This window comes from Juglans regia, chromosome 10 (genome assembly GCF_001411555.2).
Source record: "Juglans regia cultivar Chandler chromosome 10, Walnut 2.0, whole genome shotgun sequence".
NCBI lineage: Eukaryota > Viridiplantae > Streptophyta > Magnoliopsida > Fagales > Juglandaceae > Juglans > Juglans regia.
The window spans coordinates 5114581-5129996 of NC_049910.1; the positions used below are offsets into that span (position 1 = coordinate 5114581).

The 15416-nt window shown below is 37.2% G+C and overlaps 3 protein-coding genes across 5 annotated transcripts; 1 reads left to right on the forward strand and 2 right to left on the reverse strand.

The window, feature by feature from the left end:
• Positions 1-1692: 1692 nt before the first annotated feature.
• LOC108986447 (probable mitochondrial-processing peptidase subunit beta, mitochondrial) lies at positions 1693-6736 on the reverse strand. Of its 2 annotated transcripts, none has more exons than XM_018959068.2 (9): positions 5920-6736; positions 4946-5110; positions 4639-4776; positions 4398-4549; positions 4161-4269; positions 3554-3652; positions 3028-3093; positions 2205-2312; positions 1693-2085 (listed from the first exon to the last, which is right to left on the reverse strand). In XM_018959068.2, exons 1-9 carry the CDS (start codon positions 6586-6588, stop codon positions 1999-2001), a joined length of 1593 nt encoding a protein of 530 aa, XP_018814613.1. In that variant the 5' UTR covers positions 6589-6736; the 3' UTR covers positions 1693-1998. The 2 variants fall into 2 exon arrangements, with proteins under 2 accessions (XP_018814613.1, XP_018814614.1); XM_018959069.2 differs by having other exon boundaries at positions 1706-2085; positions 2201-2312; positions 5920-6721.
• Positions 6737-7123: 387 nt separating this feature from the next.
• Positions 7124-9487, forward strand: LOC108986459 (40S ribosomal protein S19-3-like). Its single transcript, XM_018959082.2, has 4 exons — positions 7124-7338; positions 8116-8206; positions 8329-8512; positions 9138-9487. The coding sequence occupies exons 1-4, from the start codon at positions 7255-7257 to the stop codon at positions 9208-9210; spliced, it is 432 nt and encodes a 143-aa protein (XP_018814627.1). The 5' UTR covers positions 7124-7254; the 3' UTR covers positions 9211-9487.
• An 847-nt stretch (positions 9488-10334) lies between these two features.
• LOC108986434 lies at positions 10335-14051 on the reverse strand. 2 transcript variants are annotated; one of them, XM_035694501.1, is made up of 9 exons: positions 12888-14051; positions 12730-12775; positions 12548-12640; positions 12336-12455; positions 11927-12025; positions 11370-11429; positions 11179-11273; positions 10930-11038; positions 10528-10616 (listed from the first exon to the last, which is right to left on the reverse strand). In XM_035694501.1, the coding sequence occupies exons 1-8, from the start codon at positions 13808-13810 to the stop codon at positions 10975-10977; spliced, it is 1500 nt and encodes a 499-aa protein (XP_035550394.1). In that variant the 5' UTR covers positions 13811-14051; the 3' UTR covers positions 10528-10616; positions 10930-10974. The 2 variants fall into 2 exon arrangements, with proteins under 2 accessions (XP_018814590.2, XP_035550394.1); XM_018959045.2 differs by lacking the exon at positions 10930-11038 and having other exon boundaries at positions 10335-10616.
• Between the last annotated feature and the right edge of the window lie 1365 nt (positions 14052-15416).

Genomic DNA, 15416 nt, shown 5'->3' on the forward strand with positions numbered 1-15416 from the left:
AGTAGAAAGGCCAAAATTAAGTTGTTTGAAAGAAAAAGGTTAAAAAGAGGATCAGTACAGAACGCAGAGATGAGAGAGGTCAGACCTGTTGCCAAGAGTTGGGTCGTCAAAACTACCGACCATGTTGACCAAAATAATTAAGCAAATAAAAGAAACGTGATGCCTCCAATTGACAAGCAGATCATGTAGAATTTGAAACATAAATCCTAATTGTTTTTCCCTTTCTAATTTTCTATTTCATTATCACTTGAAGACGGTTCGAAATTCCAAATCCCCCTGGAGTCGAGATTTTATATATATATATATATATATATATATATATATATATTCAATTTCTGGACATTCACTTTTTCACTAAAGTCTCGATTGTTTTCATAAATGAGATGAGATGAGATGAGATGAACTGAGATTAAAATTAAAAGTTAAATAAAATATTGTTATAATTTTTTTTTAATATTATTTTTGTTTTGGAATTTGAAAAAGTTAAGTTGTTTATTTTATTGTGTGAGAATTTGAAAATATTGTAATGATTAGATAAGATAAGTTGAGAAAAATTGTGAAAATAAACAAGACCTAAGAGCACTCTCATTGGATTATCTAAATTAAAGTACATTTTTTATGAATGCAAGATGAATTTAGCATTTAGCTATTACATTCACATAAGTTTCTACATTGGAATAGCCATTTTTTCATTATATGACAATAAAATAATATAAGATGAATTTAACTTTGACTATTCACATCAAATCTTCAAATTGGATTATCCATTTATTCATTATATAGTAATGAGTAATTAATAATTTTGAAAAATTTTTAATTTTTTTAATTATGAATTTATTTTATTTTATCATATTTTACTATTCATAATATTATATATTAATTAGTAATTGTATTCTAATTATATTTTTTCAATTGTCATTTAAAATGGAGAGAGAAATAATTGATATTAAAAGGAGAGAGAAAGAAATAATATAAAAATGATTTGATGAATGAATAGTATGTTCCAAATTTGGAAATTAGTTTAGACTTTACTGTAACTATATTCCAAATATTTAGAATATAACTAATTCAATGTGAGAGATTTTATGACCTAATAGCTAAATTCTCATTAGATTTAACTTTTAGCTAATCCAATGATAATGCAGGGTTTTAGGTCTTTATTTATCTACTATACAAATTCACCGGAAATTGAATTTGGGGAATTGAAGCATAAAAGAACAAGTTTATATATATATATATATATATATATATATATATATATATATATCTCACATGCAAAGAAGACACGTTTATTTCTGTTCACATATTTCCTTAGAACATGATTTTCGTATTCTTTTGTGAAGTTTTGTGAGGCCAAAACCGACCGCCGGCGTAGGGAGGTGAGGGAATTAAAGTGTGATTGTACAATATTACTTAACTTTTATGTTTTGTTCTGTTTTTTCAGACAATATTTAGTGAGAGAGTTTGTTTTATTTTTCTAAATAATTTAGAAGGATATAGAAAAGATGTTGTGAGGCAAGGCCATTATCAGATTCGAACATAAAGTACAAATTACAGGAGAGGGGACATAGAAGACACATATTCACGTACCAGGTTCCAACGAATGATGAGGAATTACTCGGGGAGTTGCTTATGAGCTCTTAGAGACTGTGATGGCATGTTGGAGAAGCAGACGGAAATGGACAAGAAAAATGGTATTGCCTCGAGCATTAATACGAGTATGAATATAATAAATACCCTTGAGAGCAAATAATGCGGGAGGAATTCAGTGTCCCCTAATTCACAATCACAAACTACTGTGATAGCAGCTTTCCTTATTTCTGTATATGAATATTACAAAAACAAAGACCTAAAACAAATAATAAAATTACGACGCCAGGCCCTGACAGCTCTCGGAGGGCATTGGCCGCTTAGAGTGCATGAAATTATATGAGTGAGACCAGACAACCCAACAAAGGCAAGGATCAAGAAGAGCAAAAAGAAAACTTCAAACGCAAACTAATAGCGGTTCAAGTAAGTCCTGCGTCTGAACTTGTTGTAGTCGGGCAAACCCCGGATGGGCCCCATTGCGGCAATTGCAATGTCCTGCAAAACCAAGCACTCGATGAAGACAGCTTACAGCATTTTGATCATCGGACAGGTGAAAAAACTTCATAAAATAAAATTAAACTTCATCTTCTATCCCAGGTAACTTGGTCCTTTACCTGGTCCCAGATAAATCGGTTTGCAACGCGTTTGACAGTGCTAGCATCAACAGCATCAATTCTGGCAAACAACTCTGCGAATGGAATTCTTCGTCCATATGTAAGTAGCTGCATGCACAAGCATACCACGGAAAAAATTAGGAATTACAAATGGGAAAATAACATATTTTTATGCCTCATTTGTTTTCACAAATGAGATGAGATAAATTGAGATAAAAATTAAAAATTAAATAAAATATTATTAGAATATATTTTTTTAATATTATTTTTGTTTTGGAACTTGAAAAAGTATAATTGTTTATTTTATTGTGATTATCGGGCAGCCTAAAGGTTTTATATTAAAAAAAAAAAAAAGGAATTTTTTTTAATCAAATTGGACATTTATAGCGGTTACCATAAATCTGAAACATATAGAAAGCATATATATCATCTTGCAAGCACATACAAAAACTTTACAATAGATCATCCCATTAGCCATTTTTTTAATGGCTAATGATCATACTAACAGTGGAGTCATGTTTCAAACCAGGGTTTGACAAAAGCAAACATAAAGCAGCAAACAAGATGCATGTTGAACTAACCTATCAAGAAAAAAAGATGCATGATGCACTAAGGAAGCAACCAGTGAAAGGATCAGAGTGACCCACTGAGTCCAATTAGCTGGTCAAATGATATTATTTGAATCAACAACACGGAGAAAGCATGAAAATGTTCAGTTATTTCCCTGCTTGCAGTGCTTTAATACTAGCTTAAAAAGAACATACAAAAAAAACATAAATCAATTATTCTTGTCTCATTGTTTTAGTATAGAAAGAAGTCACACCTGGCGCCCAATATCTTCAGCTACAGGACTTGTTCCATCTATGTGAAGCAGCAGAGAAGATTTCAACTGCGAAAAAAGATACCAGTAAGTGGCAATAACTGTAGGCATAAATTTGTCAAATGTGATGAATTACATAAACCTAACTAATGTGGACATAATTTTGGACAAATGACAACCGAAACTTTTCAATTGCCATAAGTCACGGTTGGTATTATGTCAACACAACAGGACAATGCCCCCACCTTATGAAGCTTCTTATTTAACCAATATTTCGTTTGACTATAACAAATAAGAAAAAGTAAATGCAGCATAAATCGCTTTTTATAACTAAAACAGTCTTGATTTAAAAAAGTCACCATGTATCTGACATCAATGTCCAATTCAGATTGTTAGTCATAGAGTCCCAAAAAAACTCTCATTCTAAGAGCTTGACCCGGTTCAGAAAGAAATAAAAAAAAATTTCCTGATAAACAACTAACCATGGATCTGATATCGCTCGATGTAAAACTAAAGCATTTGTGGCTACCTGATTACGCGCACGAATAACATCTTCTTCCAGAACTCGGCAGCATAACTTGGTGGTCTCATTCATTATTGCATATGCTAAATCGTCTAAATCATCCGGCTGAAAGATAAGACAGAAGATAAGTAAATAAGTAATCAATAACAGATGTGTCCAAGAATCCATTTGGATATACAAATTGAATGAATTCAAAAAGTTAAGTAATCACGACTACTAATGTGTTCGATCATATCATATAGACATACAAAAAGGTATGTTCATGCACATATCCTAGAGAGGAAGAGGTGAAGTTATCATTTTGGTTTTCATACATCATATGGAAATATCCAAACCCAGGCCAGAAATGGAAATGAAGAAGCTATTTCTTCTTAGCTCACACAGAACTCTCAAATTTTGCAAATGAACAAGCCATTTAAACTTATAAAAAAAAAAAACACTCATAAGAGAAGAAACAGCCCCCCAACCCCCCAAAAAAACCCCTCATAGGGCACCATGTCTACATTTGTTCATCAATTTAAAGAAGAAAAATGCATTCATTATCTTCTGTTAAATGAAAGAGATATTTCATGGTATCAATAGTGCCAAAAAAAAAAACAGCTAGCGACCTCACCTTAGCAACAGCATAAACACCAAATAACCCAGTGTCTTTATAGTTTGTGTTAAAAGACATCATGCTTTCAGCAATTTCATTAATGCCAATCCTCTGTACCAAGTTGGAACTGTGTAAAGATTTTCAAAATTATCAATGCATGCGCTTGAAGAAGAAAATGTCTTAACGAAGAACTTGAGTGGCTCAAGTTAGAAACCTAACATGCCACAAAGGTTATTGGTTTCTTAAAGAGCTCACCCCATGTGCTTTCCACCACTAGCACTCTTATTCCACGAACCCAGCATAGCCTGCATGACCATCAGAGCAATGGAATCTGGATCTGTCCAAGATGCTCCATTAAAAGCAACAGCAAATTGTGCCAAAGGGATATCATCATCAATTATTCTAACCTGGTTTTTACAACATCAACATTTAACTTATCAGTGGCACATTTTGTGCAGTAGAAGAAATTGTGAAGCACTCAAAGACATATTCCCACCTCAGAACCCGTAAAAGCTGCTGGTTCTTTTGCAACCAGCTGAGTAGCTGTGGTTGGATCTGATGACAACTTTGTGAACAATTTTTTTACTTGCTCAACAACATCCTCATGCTTCACAGCTCCAGAAGCAGCAATGACCTGAGATAAGGTCCCCGAAAAAACCCATAAAAATTCCTTACCAGAGCAAGTCTTGCACATCAATGTAAAATGCTATAAAACTAAGCACAGGATGAGATCGTCACCAATTTCAAGGATCCACAATGTATGAACAGAAATTTGAAGAAGAAACTCGTTAGTTTGTGCCTACCATTCTGGGGGCCGTGTAGTGCGTTTGTATGTAGTTCTGGAGATGATCTTTTGTAATTGTCCTAATATTCTGAGCAGGTCCAAGAATAGTTCGGCCCAATGGAGTGTACTGGAAGGCAGTTGCGTGCAAATGGTCAAAAATAACTTCCTCAGTTTGTCCCTCAACCTACATAGATTTCATGAGATAAAACCTTTAACCATACGAAGCAAGATAGCAAAACCTACAAGCAAGTTTAACATAAATAAATCCACGTTTAACCATACCATCATCACGAATGCAGTACAATTATTTTTTTTTTTATAATTAATAAGAGATTTATTACCATAAATAGGCATAGCCCAAGTACACAGGGAGCATACAAGAGCATACAAGAGAAAATACCTATATACAGCCACTAGCAGGAAAGAAAAAAACTAGAACTAGAAACACTCCAACAACTCACCACTGTTCATTACAACGGCCTTAACCCATAGATGTATAGTTTTAAAGAAAAATTCCCTAAGTTCTTCCATTGATCCTTCCTTGTCTTCAAAGCATCTCCCGTTCCTTTCTAGCCAAAGACACCACATCAAACATGAAGGGTTCATTTTCCAAATTGCTGCAAAAGGTAGACTCCGCCCAGCATACTTCCAGCCAGCAATTATTTGATATTAGGGCTCAAATACCGAACTTAAATTCGCAATTCTAAAATCTAAACCAGATAATTTGACGAATATCTTTCCCTCAAATGCAAAAAATTCGAAAAGAAAGACGCATAAAGTGTAACCATATATAATTACCAATAAAATACGTATCAGACAAATCAAACTACACTCGCTAAACTTCTTAAAAAAATAACTACATTCGCTAAACTTAATAACAACAATTTACCCATTAAAAAGCTTAAAAAATCTACTTATCCAAACAAAGAGAGTCAAACCAACAACAAACTCCAACAAATATAACCCTTGAATCTAATGAAATCCTTAATTTACCTCCTCCATTTCCCGGAGAATCACATCGCGCTCGCGGCTGATGCGGTTCTCGTCGAACTTGGAGTTCTGCAAGATATCAGCCAAGATATCGAGCGCCCTAGGCACATCCTTCCCCATAACCCTGGCATAGTATGTGGTCTGCTCCCTAGACGTGTAGGCGTTCAGATGTCCCCCCATGTTCTCGATCTCCTCCTCCAACGACCTGGCCGTCCTCTTCTCCGTGCCCTTGAATATCATGTGCTCCAGGAAATGCGCGGTGCCGTTGGTCTCTTCGGTCTCGAACCTCGACCCGGCGTCGATCCAGACTCCGACGGTGGCGGTGCCTACGGCGAGGTTGGACTCAGTGGCGACGCGGAGGCCATTGGGGAGGGTGGTCACGCGAGTCTCCGGGGCGGAGAGGATTCGAGTATGGTCCGCGACGGCGGGATGAGGCGAACCGTACTTGAGGAAACGCGGGTCGGGGTTGTCGAGCTGCTTGATCTTGGATTTAACGGCCTCCGCAAGTCGGTCGTAGATCATGGCGTCAGGAGGAGGAGGGGAAGAGAAAGGCAGGGATGAAGGCGTGGCGATTGCGGGGGAGGTCGACGCCGATCGGACGGTCTGTGTGAAGGCGGACGCGACCGCCCTGTGGGATCGGCGAGACAAGGATAGAAGTTGTTTGAATGCCATTTTTCTCTATCTCCGTCTCTGTCTAGGGTTTGACAGAATGGGGTGGGGGGAGAAGTGGGAGGAGCTGCCTTTTTTAGTGTATTTTGTAGAGCAAAAGTGAAAGCGAGTCTGGACTCACTCTGTCGCCAAAGACGAATAACTGGAATAGGCCCAAATCAGTGGATGCTTATCCTGCCCAAGTAATAATAATAATAATAAAATATATTAGTATTTTAATTTTTTATTGAATATAATAAATTTTAAAAATATATCCACCAATTAAATAAATAATAATTTATTTAATTTTCTCTCTTATTGAACCGTTGGTGATTAATCCTTAAATAAATTTTAGTAATGGAATGAATCTCACGAAAATGTTCATACTAGTTCGGCCCATACTTGCACAACTTTGACCCAAACTGCAAGCCGTTTTCTGCGCTCAGCCCAATACAAAAACCCCTTACTGGGCCGGGTAAACAAACCCCGAAACCAAGTCACCACCGAGGCAACGAATGGAAACCCTAGCCTAACGTGGCCGCTGTATATAAAAGCCGATCCTACTGAAATCAGAAACCCTTGCGAGCGAGAGAGAGAGAGAGAGAGAGAGGAGTCATCTGCTTCGGCACCCCCCAGCGATCAAGCCTCCCTCACCTGTGTGACCCAAGCCTCTCTCACCTTGCTTCGGCTATGGCGACCGCGACGACTGTCAAGGACGTCTCACCTCACGAGTTCGTGAAGGCCTACTCGGCTCATCTCAAGCGATCCGGCAAGGTATATATGTCCATATCGATATTCCTCCTTATTGTTGCCCACCCTATCTGTTATTGTTCATACAAATCTCGCCCTTTGTCACATTTTTTACGATTTTCTCGCTGGTGACTATCAGTGCCTCTGTGAAGTTCATTAGTTTATTTTCTGATTTAGTTCCGGTTAATTTAGCTGTAATGAACAAATAAATTGTGAATTGATTAGTTGTAAGAAGGAAGTGTGACTGCAAGTGAAAAGAGATGGCATTTCAAGATATTTCTATGCGCAATGAGTGATGTACTTGGGTCAATATCTTCTTTCGGTAGAGTGCTTTGGCATTATCGAGTTAGATGCGGCTAGATATTATTTTGTCGACAGACATCTTGCAACTTGGATGTTGCTGAAATGAGTGGAAATTTAAGGAAGTGACTGCTTCATATTAATTTAGTCGGTTTTGATATTCTTTTTTCATGAGGTATGAATATGAGGTAATTGGCATCTCGAATGGTTTGGTTCTTTAAAATTAAAATTTGAGTTGCTTTTCTGTCTAAAAAGTTGGCTGGAATAATGTTTCTGTAGTAGAAGAATACGATAAGTAGTTGAAACTGAGTCTAAAATGCTCTGCCGTTTTGATGTACGATATTGTTAGTATTGCTGCCACGCACTTCTATCTTTCATTGTTTTGTTTGGTAAGTGAATTGTAGCTGTATTCTACAATGTAATGTGGTGGTTTTATTTATGTTATTTTATTGCATGTGGATCTTGATTTTAATTTCGTTGTCATTCATTTCTTGTGAACAGATGGAGCTGCCTGAGTGGTCGGATATTGTCAAGACTGCCAGGTTCAAGGAGCTGGCTCCCTATGACCCTGACTGGTATTTTGTGAGAGCTGGTAAGTTGCCTCTCCCTCCTTTTTCTTTGATCTTGATCTGCATCCTGAACAGATTCTCTTATGTCTGTGATTTGAAATGTGCTGATTTCTGTGCATGTTATATGCTTCCCAATCTTGTGCAGCCTCCATGGCAAGGAAGATATACTTGCGGGGAGGTCTTGGTGTTGGTTCTTTCCAAAGGATTTATGGTGGGAGTCAGAGGAATGGAAGTCGCCCTCCCCATTTCTGCAAGAGTAGTGGTGCTGTTGCTCGCCACATTCTACAACAGTTGCAGAAAATGAACATTATTGATGTTGACCCAAAAGGGTGAGCTGAACATTACCTCAATGATGATTCTTTTTTATATATAAATAATTAAATAATTTTTCTATTGCGAAGATCAAGGTGATTGCACTTGGTGTTGACAATTCCATGAAGACTATTCATTATTAAACATAAATGTAGTATTTCAATTTAATGAAGGTGGAGCTTTTTAACAGATATGTTCCCCCATCGTCTATTAGATTTAGCCCTTTTCTCTTGTAATCACCCATCCACTTATTTTTTTCTTAGTCCTCTCTCTTTGCATTAAAGCGCCACAAAGTTATATTTCTGTCTTGTCAAGGCTATTACGCAGGTCTTTTCCTATATTTGGTAGAATTTTCTTCTACCCGTCTTCACAATCACTATTCTCTTTTTTATCCTCTTTATTTGCATTAAACTGCCAAATTTATAGTTTTGTTTTGTTATGGCTATTCTGCCGGATTGTTTCCTGTTTGGTAGGATTATGTTTTGACCCTTATAACGTAACTTCCCTCTCCCCACCCCACTCCATTTATGCAATTATGAAATTTATTTATGTTATGGAATTGTGCCAAGGAGTTGATATCGCCAACTGAATTTTGTAATCTTCTTTGCTGAGACCTTTTTTTTATTTGTGGTGTTTTCTTAGTGGGAGGAGAATCACCTCAACTGGTCAGCGGGATCTTGACCAAGTTGCTGGGCGGATCGTGGTTGCCCCTTGATCAATTGATGCTTGAGGTCTGGTGGGAGCACTTTTTGTTTGTTGGAGAAATGTGGCAATGACTGAGTTAAGACAATTTTTTGTTCCTGCTGCTGCTGCTGAGTGTTTCATTAGGATAGAAATGGTTGATGTTTTCTTTTCAAGTTTGGTTCTTTGACATTTAGCGACTCTAAATTTATCTAGATGTCGAGGGTTAAAAGGATATTACAGTGGGTCATGTCTTTTGACAATCATTTCTTACAATTTTATTAACTATTCAAGGTTTCTCAAACTCCAAAGGATGTCAATCTTTCTTTGTTCTATATATATATATATATATATATATATGGGGTTATCGTCCTAGTTCGATCAACAATGAAAAAATAACTAACCAACTTAACTTGTGAAAATTCCATCCTACCCACCATAAGTCCAAGCATGTTTGTTAAATTAATTTGGATGAATACTAGAGAGGAAAGCTTCACCCATGCTTCTCTCCATTAATAATGACCTTTGCCATTTAAGGGTAAGTGATTCTGAACAACTCTAGAAAGGGCTATGCCGTCCAGTTAATAATTCTGTTTTATTATGTCCTTGATCAAACTTTGTACTAGAAGCCTAAACCAACCATTTTCAAAGTTAAATATTATTTACTTTTGGATTAAATACTATTTTCATTCTTGAATTTTGCTCTTTTTCAATAAAAATATAAACTCTAGATTTTCATTGTCATTTAATTTCTTGGTTTTGAACAATTAGTTCCTTCATTCACAGAATCACATTCCATCAAATAAGCTAACAGCAAAATTCATGATCTAATATATATCCGATTACCACGAAAAAAAAATAAATAAATAAACAATAAAAATAATAAAAATAGATAAGGGGAGGAGGATGGGGGAGGCCAAGGTGGGCCACCTCTTCCCAGGTGGTTTGTCCCTGGGGTGCCTTGGCCTCCCTCGGCCATCCATTCTCCGTATGGGAAGGTTTCTTTATTTGTTTATTATTAATATTTTTTTATTATGTGACAATATTATATATTTGCTAATTTCAGTCCATTCTAATTTTCTGTTGCCATCGTCTTCCCATTTCGAAATTTAGAATTTAAAAAAAATAATAAATAAAAAGCAAGAAAATACACGGACATAAAAAAAATTGCAACTAAATTGGTTGCTTCATATAAAAACTTGAGAAAGAATAAAGAATGCTTATTGAGCGACTGGTCACAATAGAATAATGATTTTTACTTGGAAAAAAAAAAAAAGAGAAAAGAAAACAGAATAATGATATTCAGAGTTTCTTTTCTTTGTACTTCAATCGTGGTAGGTGTAGGTACTGGTGTCATTCCATGACTGGCAGCACTTGATCTTCTTTTGTTGATGAATGTGGAACATTGGTTCTCTAGGTAGAGTGACATGCTTCATAGACCTAAAAAACAAACAAAAACAAGAAGATGAGACATATATATATATATATATCCCTTATATATTGAAGATTATAAGGGAAGAAACAAGGATTTTAATAGCTTCTTCAGGCCTGAAAATCTCTAGTTAGCAGTCTGACTTAGTTAATCGAATGCAAATGACTCCGAATGAAAATGTTCAGAAAAGAAAATAATGCAGCATATCATGGTTGGATAAACCATATTTTGTAAAGAGGCAGTGCACCAGGATAAGCAGATTTCTAATAACCCGCCTCTTCAGCTGCGATTTATGAGCTATATTGACTCAAGTCCTCTTACTTTCTGAAAGTTGCATCCAGATGGTAAAGAGGATCATAGCTCGTATCAAGCAACTATAGCTTTGGTTGAGCTATTACATTGAATGATTTGTTTAGCCATCATGTTCAGCCTACAATTTTGGTGAGCAGATCCTTTGTTATTGTTGCTGTGATTTCACACAGGTGACTATGGTTCAAATCACCCAACTAAAAAAAGAGAACTGAAATGAAATCATGTTCTTCTAGAACCAGGTGAATTAAACCAGATCACCTTCTGGGAATGAAAGGCCGGTCAAAATAGGGCATAGGCTGTGCTTTTGGAACGAGCTCCTTTCTTAACCTTCTTATATCTTCTTCTTCCGCCAACTGCAAGAGTAGTACAGGCACACATACATATGGTAAAGATACAATTAATGATATTTGGCTCAACAATCATTCTTTTCATATCATGTATGTATGTACCTTCTCCCATCTCTCTCTTTCCATCTTATATTGCTCAATCAGGTTCATCTTCTCTGCTACCTAGTTATGCACATAAACGGCAAAAGCATGCAAATCAAAGGTTATAATTCAAGCTTTGATTCTCTAGCTCAATCATTTCTTGTAAGTTGTAACAGGAAAACAAGAATAGGTATCAATCATTGCTCAAAATTCTAGTTATCAAACCCAAAAATTGGGATTGTTTTATCCAAAAGAATAGGAAAAGGCATATGGCCCTAACCTATTTAACATCTCTCTATACTATTTCTTAAAACTACTTCCATGAAATTAATCCAAGTTGTCCCCTTGGTAAGCGAGACGTTGGAACAGTTCAGCATAGAATTTTATTTTCTATAATATATTTCAAATTATTCATTGCTCTAAAACACACCCAACACTGATTACCACATCTTTCCTTGCTGCAGGAGAACTTTTTAACATGTTAGCCAGCTACTTGGAAAAAAAACATTAAGCAGAGTAAGAAAGAAACATAACATAAAAAACGCATATGCTAACAATTGAGATCATTAGAAAAGAACCTGATGGTCAAACTCAGCACGTTCTTCTGCTCGCAGATCACTGCAAAGCTTCAGGTCTACAGGCCTTGTGTTCTCCTTCGCAAGAGGCTTTATCAAGCACTGAGATGACAAGCAACAAACTGACGCAAATAAGATCATAAACACATACAACTAATACTTGACCTATAAACTCCCTTGACTGCATATATATGGTAGTAAAGACAAAACCTTATAGAATTTTTGCCTTCTAATGGCAATCAAGTACTTTAACTATCATGATGGCACTTTAAATCAAAATCAAGCTATAAACATTTGATCTTTTCATGCGGTTTTGAACATTGGTCTGCAAACTACCTCCAGACATTATGGTGCTAATAAATTGAGGCCAGATTACCTACTGGCTTAAAGCTTATTACCAAATTGGCCTCACCTCTGGTTCATCTGTTGTCCATGGTAGGCCTTGTGCAATTGGTATCCGCTGCCTATCCTCCTCTATCATCATTTCTTGTAATTTCTTCATAAATTCCTCCTCCTTCGCTCTTCCTCTTTGCTACAATGCAATGCAGTTGACAAAGTTATAACGCAGATCCATTGCAAGTTAAGCTGCAGCCTTCACAATCAATTCACTTTCATTAGACTTACCTCTGTCCTTAGCTTGAACGGTTTTTGGCTGGTGACCTTAAGCTGCTTCTGCTTCCATCTCCTTCCACCCATTGTTCCAGAAGATTCGGAGCTCTGAAACCCGAAAGAAGAAGATTGTATTAGCTAATAAAGTCAATCGACCTCCATCTTCAATAGCACTTGACAAAGTTCATAAATCTTACATTTCTTCGGCTCCGACAGCCCACACTAGAAGTCCTGTCTGAAATACTGAAGCACCAAAAGATTCCAACGCAAATTGAATCAGAACATGCTAGTATATGGAACTCAAAATGGTCAAATCTAAAGCTAAATAAAATGAACCAGGCTATTTGCTGCCCACCTTCCCTGGCTGCTATTCCACGAAGAAGAAACCGAAATTGGAGAATCTAGACCAAGGTTCTCTGATGTCAAGAACAACTCTGATGGACAGAAAGAAGAAGACGAAACCTGCGTCTCAGGAACCTTGGGAACCTGCAATCCAGGTAAAGCCCATTTCATTGCCTTCTTTTTAGTCTCTTCTTCTTCTTTCTCATTCTTCTCATCCAAGTCCTTTGAACTCGGTATAGAAAGAAGCTTCTCAAAGGCCTTTACCAAATGCATCACTCTCCCAGACCCAGGGTCAGGCACACTTTTCCTTGCTTCTTCCAACAACTTGTCCCTCCTCCTCTTAATCGATGAACTACCTATTTGACTATCTGTCTCGTTGGCCGGTGAAAATTCATTCTCCTCCTCCTGCCCTTCATACCCATCTCCTATTTTCAGGTCTTGTAACATCAAGCCCTTCTCTATTTCCACTTCAAGTTCACTCTCGGATATATCGGAACCCTTCAAATGGTCTGGTTCCCCAAGTTCTTCGATTCTATTCTTGAAAAACTCTTCCTGCGACACCCTCAGATTCTCATAGGCCATACACAAGCACTTCGTGATATTACCACCACCAACCTTCTCTTTGCACTTACACTCGACCTTCGACCCAAAATTCTCGTTCTTCGAATTCCTTTTCGCCACCACGAATTTTCTCTCCCGAATCTTGTTACGCCGTGAGTAGAGGACCGGATTGGGATTCTTCGTTGCTGGTTTCTGGGCTTTGGCTGATTTGATTACTGGCGAGCTCCCGAGTTTCGGACCAGGGCTTGAATGAGAGACATTGGGGTTCAAATTCTCCGCAAGTTTAAGATTTTCTTGAATCTTGGACCGAGAACTATATGAGTCCTTCACTGGTGTCACTGGCACAGCCCCGGCGTTCTTGCCGATCAAGTTCATTGGTAAGTGACCAGAAAAACGTAAAGACTCACCGTTAAAGAAATGGGTTTTGGGGTTTTCTTCAATTTGAGAGAGCGGTATCGTTAGAGGGATTGTGTGTGTGTGTGTGAGCGAGCGAGCGAACGAGAGAGAGAGATCTTACTGGAATCGATGACAACAATGAGGGAAAATACCGGGTTTAGAGGGGGAGGAAAAGAAGGAACGTTGAGATTACAGGGACGCTCTTGTAACGGCTAGTTTCTTGGTAGGGTTTGGGCCGGGGCGGTTGACGGGGAATTTGGATTTTTTGTTTTGAGTTTGGACCGTTTGATTCGGTGATGAGGATGATCCAAGCGACGGTGATTGGATTTGATTGACAACGGTACCAATTTTTTGAAATTATACAAATATCCCTATTTCTTATAAAGTAAAAGTAAAAAAGAAAGGAGGTGTTCATGTACCCTCGTGAGAAATGCTAAAAAAAAAGAGTCACAATGTAATTATCACTTTAATTTATTGATGTTAAAAAATACTATTTGAATTGAGAATCTTACCGACAAAATCGACCGATTGTTTTAATATTAATAGTGTTTGATGATCCTAGTATCGATCATCGTTAAAAAGAAAACAAAATTAAAGATTATTAAACACTTATGCATTGTAAGATAATGATACGATAGTAGTGTATTGTTACGATTCCACATCGACTAAGTATGAGATTGGTTGATGATTTATAAATTCCTAGGCATCATTCCCTTGTAAGCTAGTTTTCAATGGTAAGTTCTATCTAGTGGATTTATAACAAATGGTATCAGAGACACCCCACGTCTAAGGCCATGTTGCAACGGTTGCAATCGTGCGGCACGGGGGGTGATGTCGGCATGGCAGTGTTCGCCCGGAGCTAGGAAAAGACCTAGCGCACAACCAGCCCGTGTGAGCGCCGGGACCGTCGTGGACGTCGGCTGCGGAGCGTGGTGGTTGTTACGATCCCACATCAACTAAGTATGAGATTGGTTGATGGTTTATAAACTTCTAGGCACCCTTCCCTTATAAGCTAGTTTTCAAGGGTAAGTTCTACCTAGTGGGTTTATAACATGTATTTTCTCTAATTTCTATCGTAACTCCTTATTCAATAGTTGCTAAGGTCCTAGTTGTGGGTTATGTAATTGAGAGTCTATAAAGAAGGAAAAATATTTGTACTAAAAAATCAATGGAAATTTCATTGACAAGAAGGAAAAATATTGAGATTGATTGGAGATAATCTACACCTCCAGGAAATCCAAGTTCATACAGCAAATTGCACAAATTCCCTATTCTCCCTTTCCTTCCCCTTAAGCGCGTAAGAGATTCTAGCAAATTCTCTAATGGATTCCTTCTTACCCTCACCATATGACATGTGTCCAGAGCAAAAGACAAAATAAAAGCAATTAAAATTATAAAGTGATAGGATAGAAACCATGTGTTCCATGTAAATAAAACGTTGCGTTTTGAGTGTCTAAGACATAAACAACTAAATGATTGTGTTTTAACTTCAAGCATGACTTGACTTCAAAAATTGATCTCCAACTATTTTTTCTTTGTCTTCCCTTAGCTTCTTGACCAGAGCTTCATCCCTAACTCCCCTTTC

Excerpts from the sequence above, each read along its gene's own strand:
- LOC108986447 (XM_018959069.2), bottom strand. The coding sequence starts at position 6,588 with ATGGCATTCAAACAACTTCTATCCTTGTCTCGCCGATCCCACAGGGCG. Across the intron at positions 4,777-4,945 it reads ACTACACGGCCCCCAGAATG|GTCATTGCTGCTTCTGGAGC; the intron begins GTAGGCACAAAC and ends ACCTTATCTCAG. Across the intron at positions 2,313-3,027 it reads CTGAAGATATTGGGCGCCAG|CTACTTACATATGGACGAAG; the intron begins GTGTGACTTCTT and ends TTGTGCATGCAG.
- LOC108986459 (XM_018959082.2), top strand. The coding sequence starts at position 7,255 with ATGGCGACCGCGACGACTGTCAAGGACGTCTCACCTCACGAGTTCGTG. Across the intron at positions 8,207-8,328 it reads CTGGTATTTTGTGAGAGCTG|CCTCCATGGCAAGGAAGATA; the intron begins GTAAGTTGCCTC and ends AATCTTGTGCAG. Across the intron at positions 8,513-9,137 it reads ATTGATGTTGACCCAAAAGG|TGGGAGGAGAATCACCTCAA; the intron begins GTGAGCTGAACA and ends GTGTTTTCTTAG.
- LOC108986434 (XM_018959045.2), bottom strand. The coding sequence starts at position 13,810 with ATGAACTTGATCGGCAAGAACGCCGGGGCTGTGCCAGTGACACCAGTG. Across the intron at positions 12,776-12,887 it reads TGGAATAGCAGCCAGGGAAG|TATTTCAGACAGGACTTCTA; the intron begins GTGGGCAGCAAA and ends TTGGTGCTTCAG. Across the intron at positions 11,274-11,369 it reads AAAGAGAGAGATGGGAGAAG|TTGGCGGAAGAAGAAGATAT; the intron begins GTACATACATAC and ends CTACTCTTGCAG.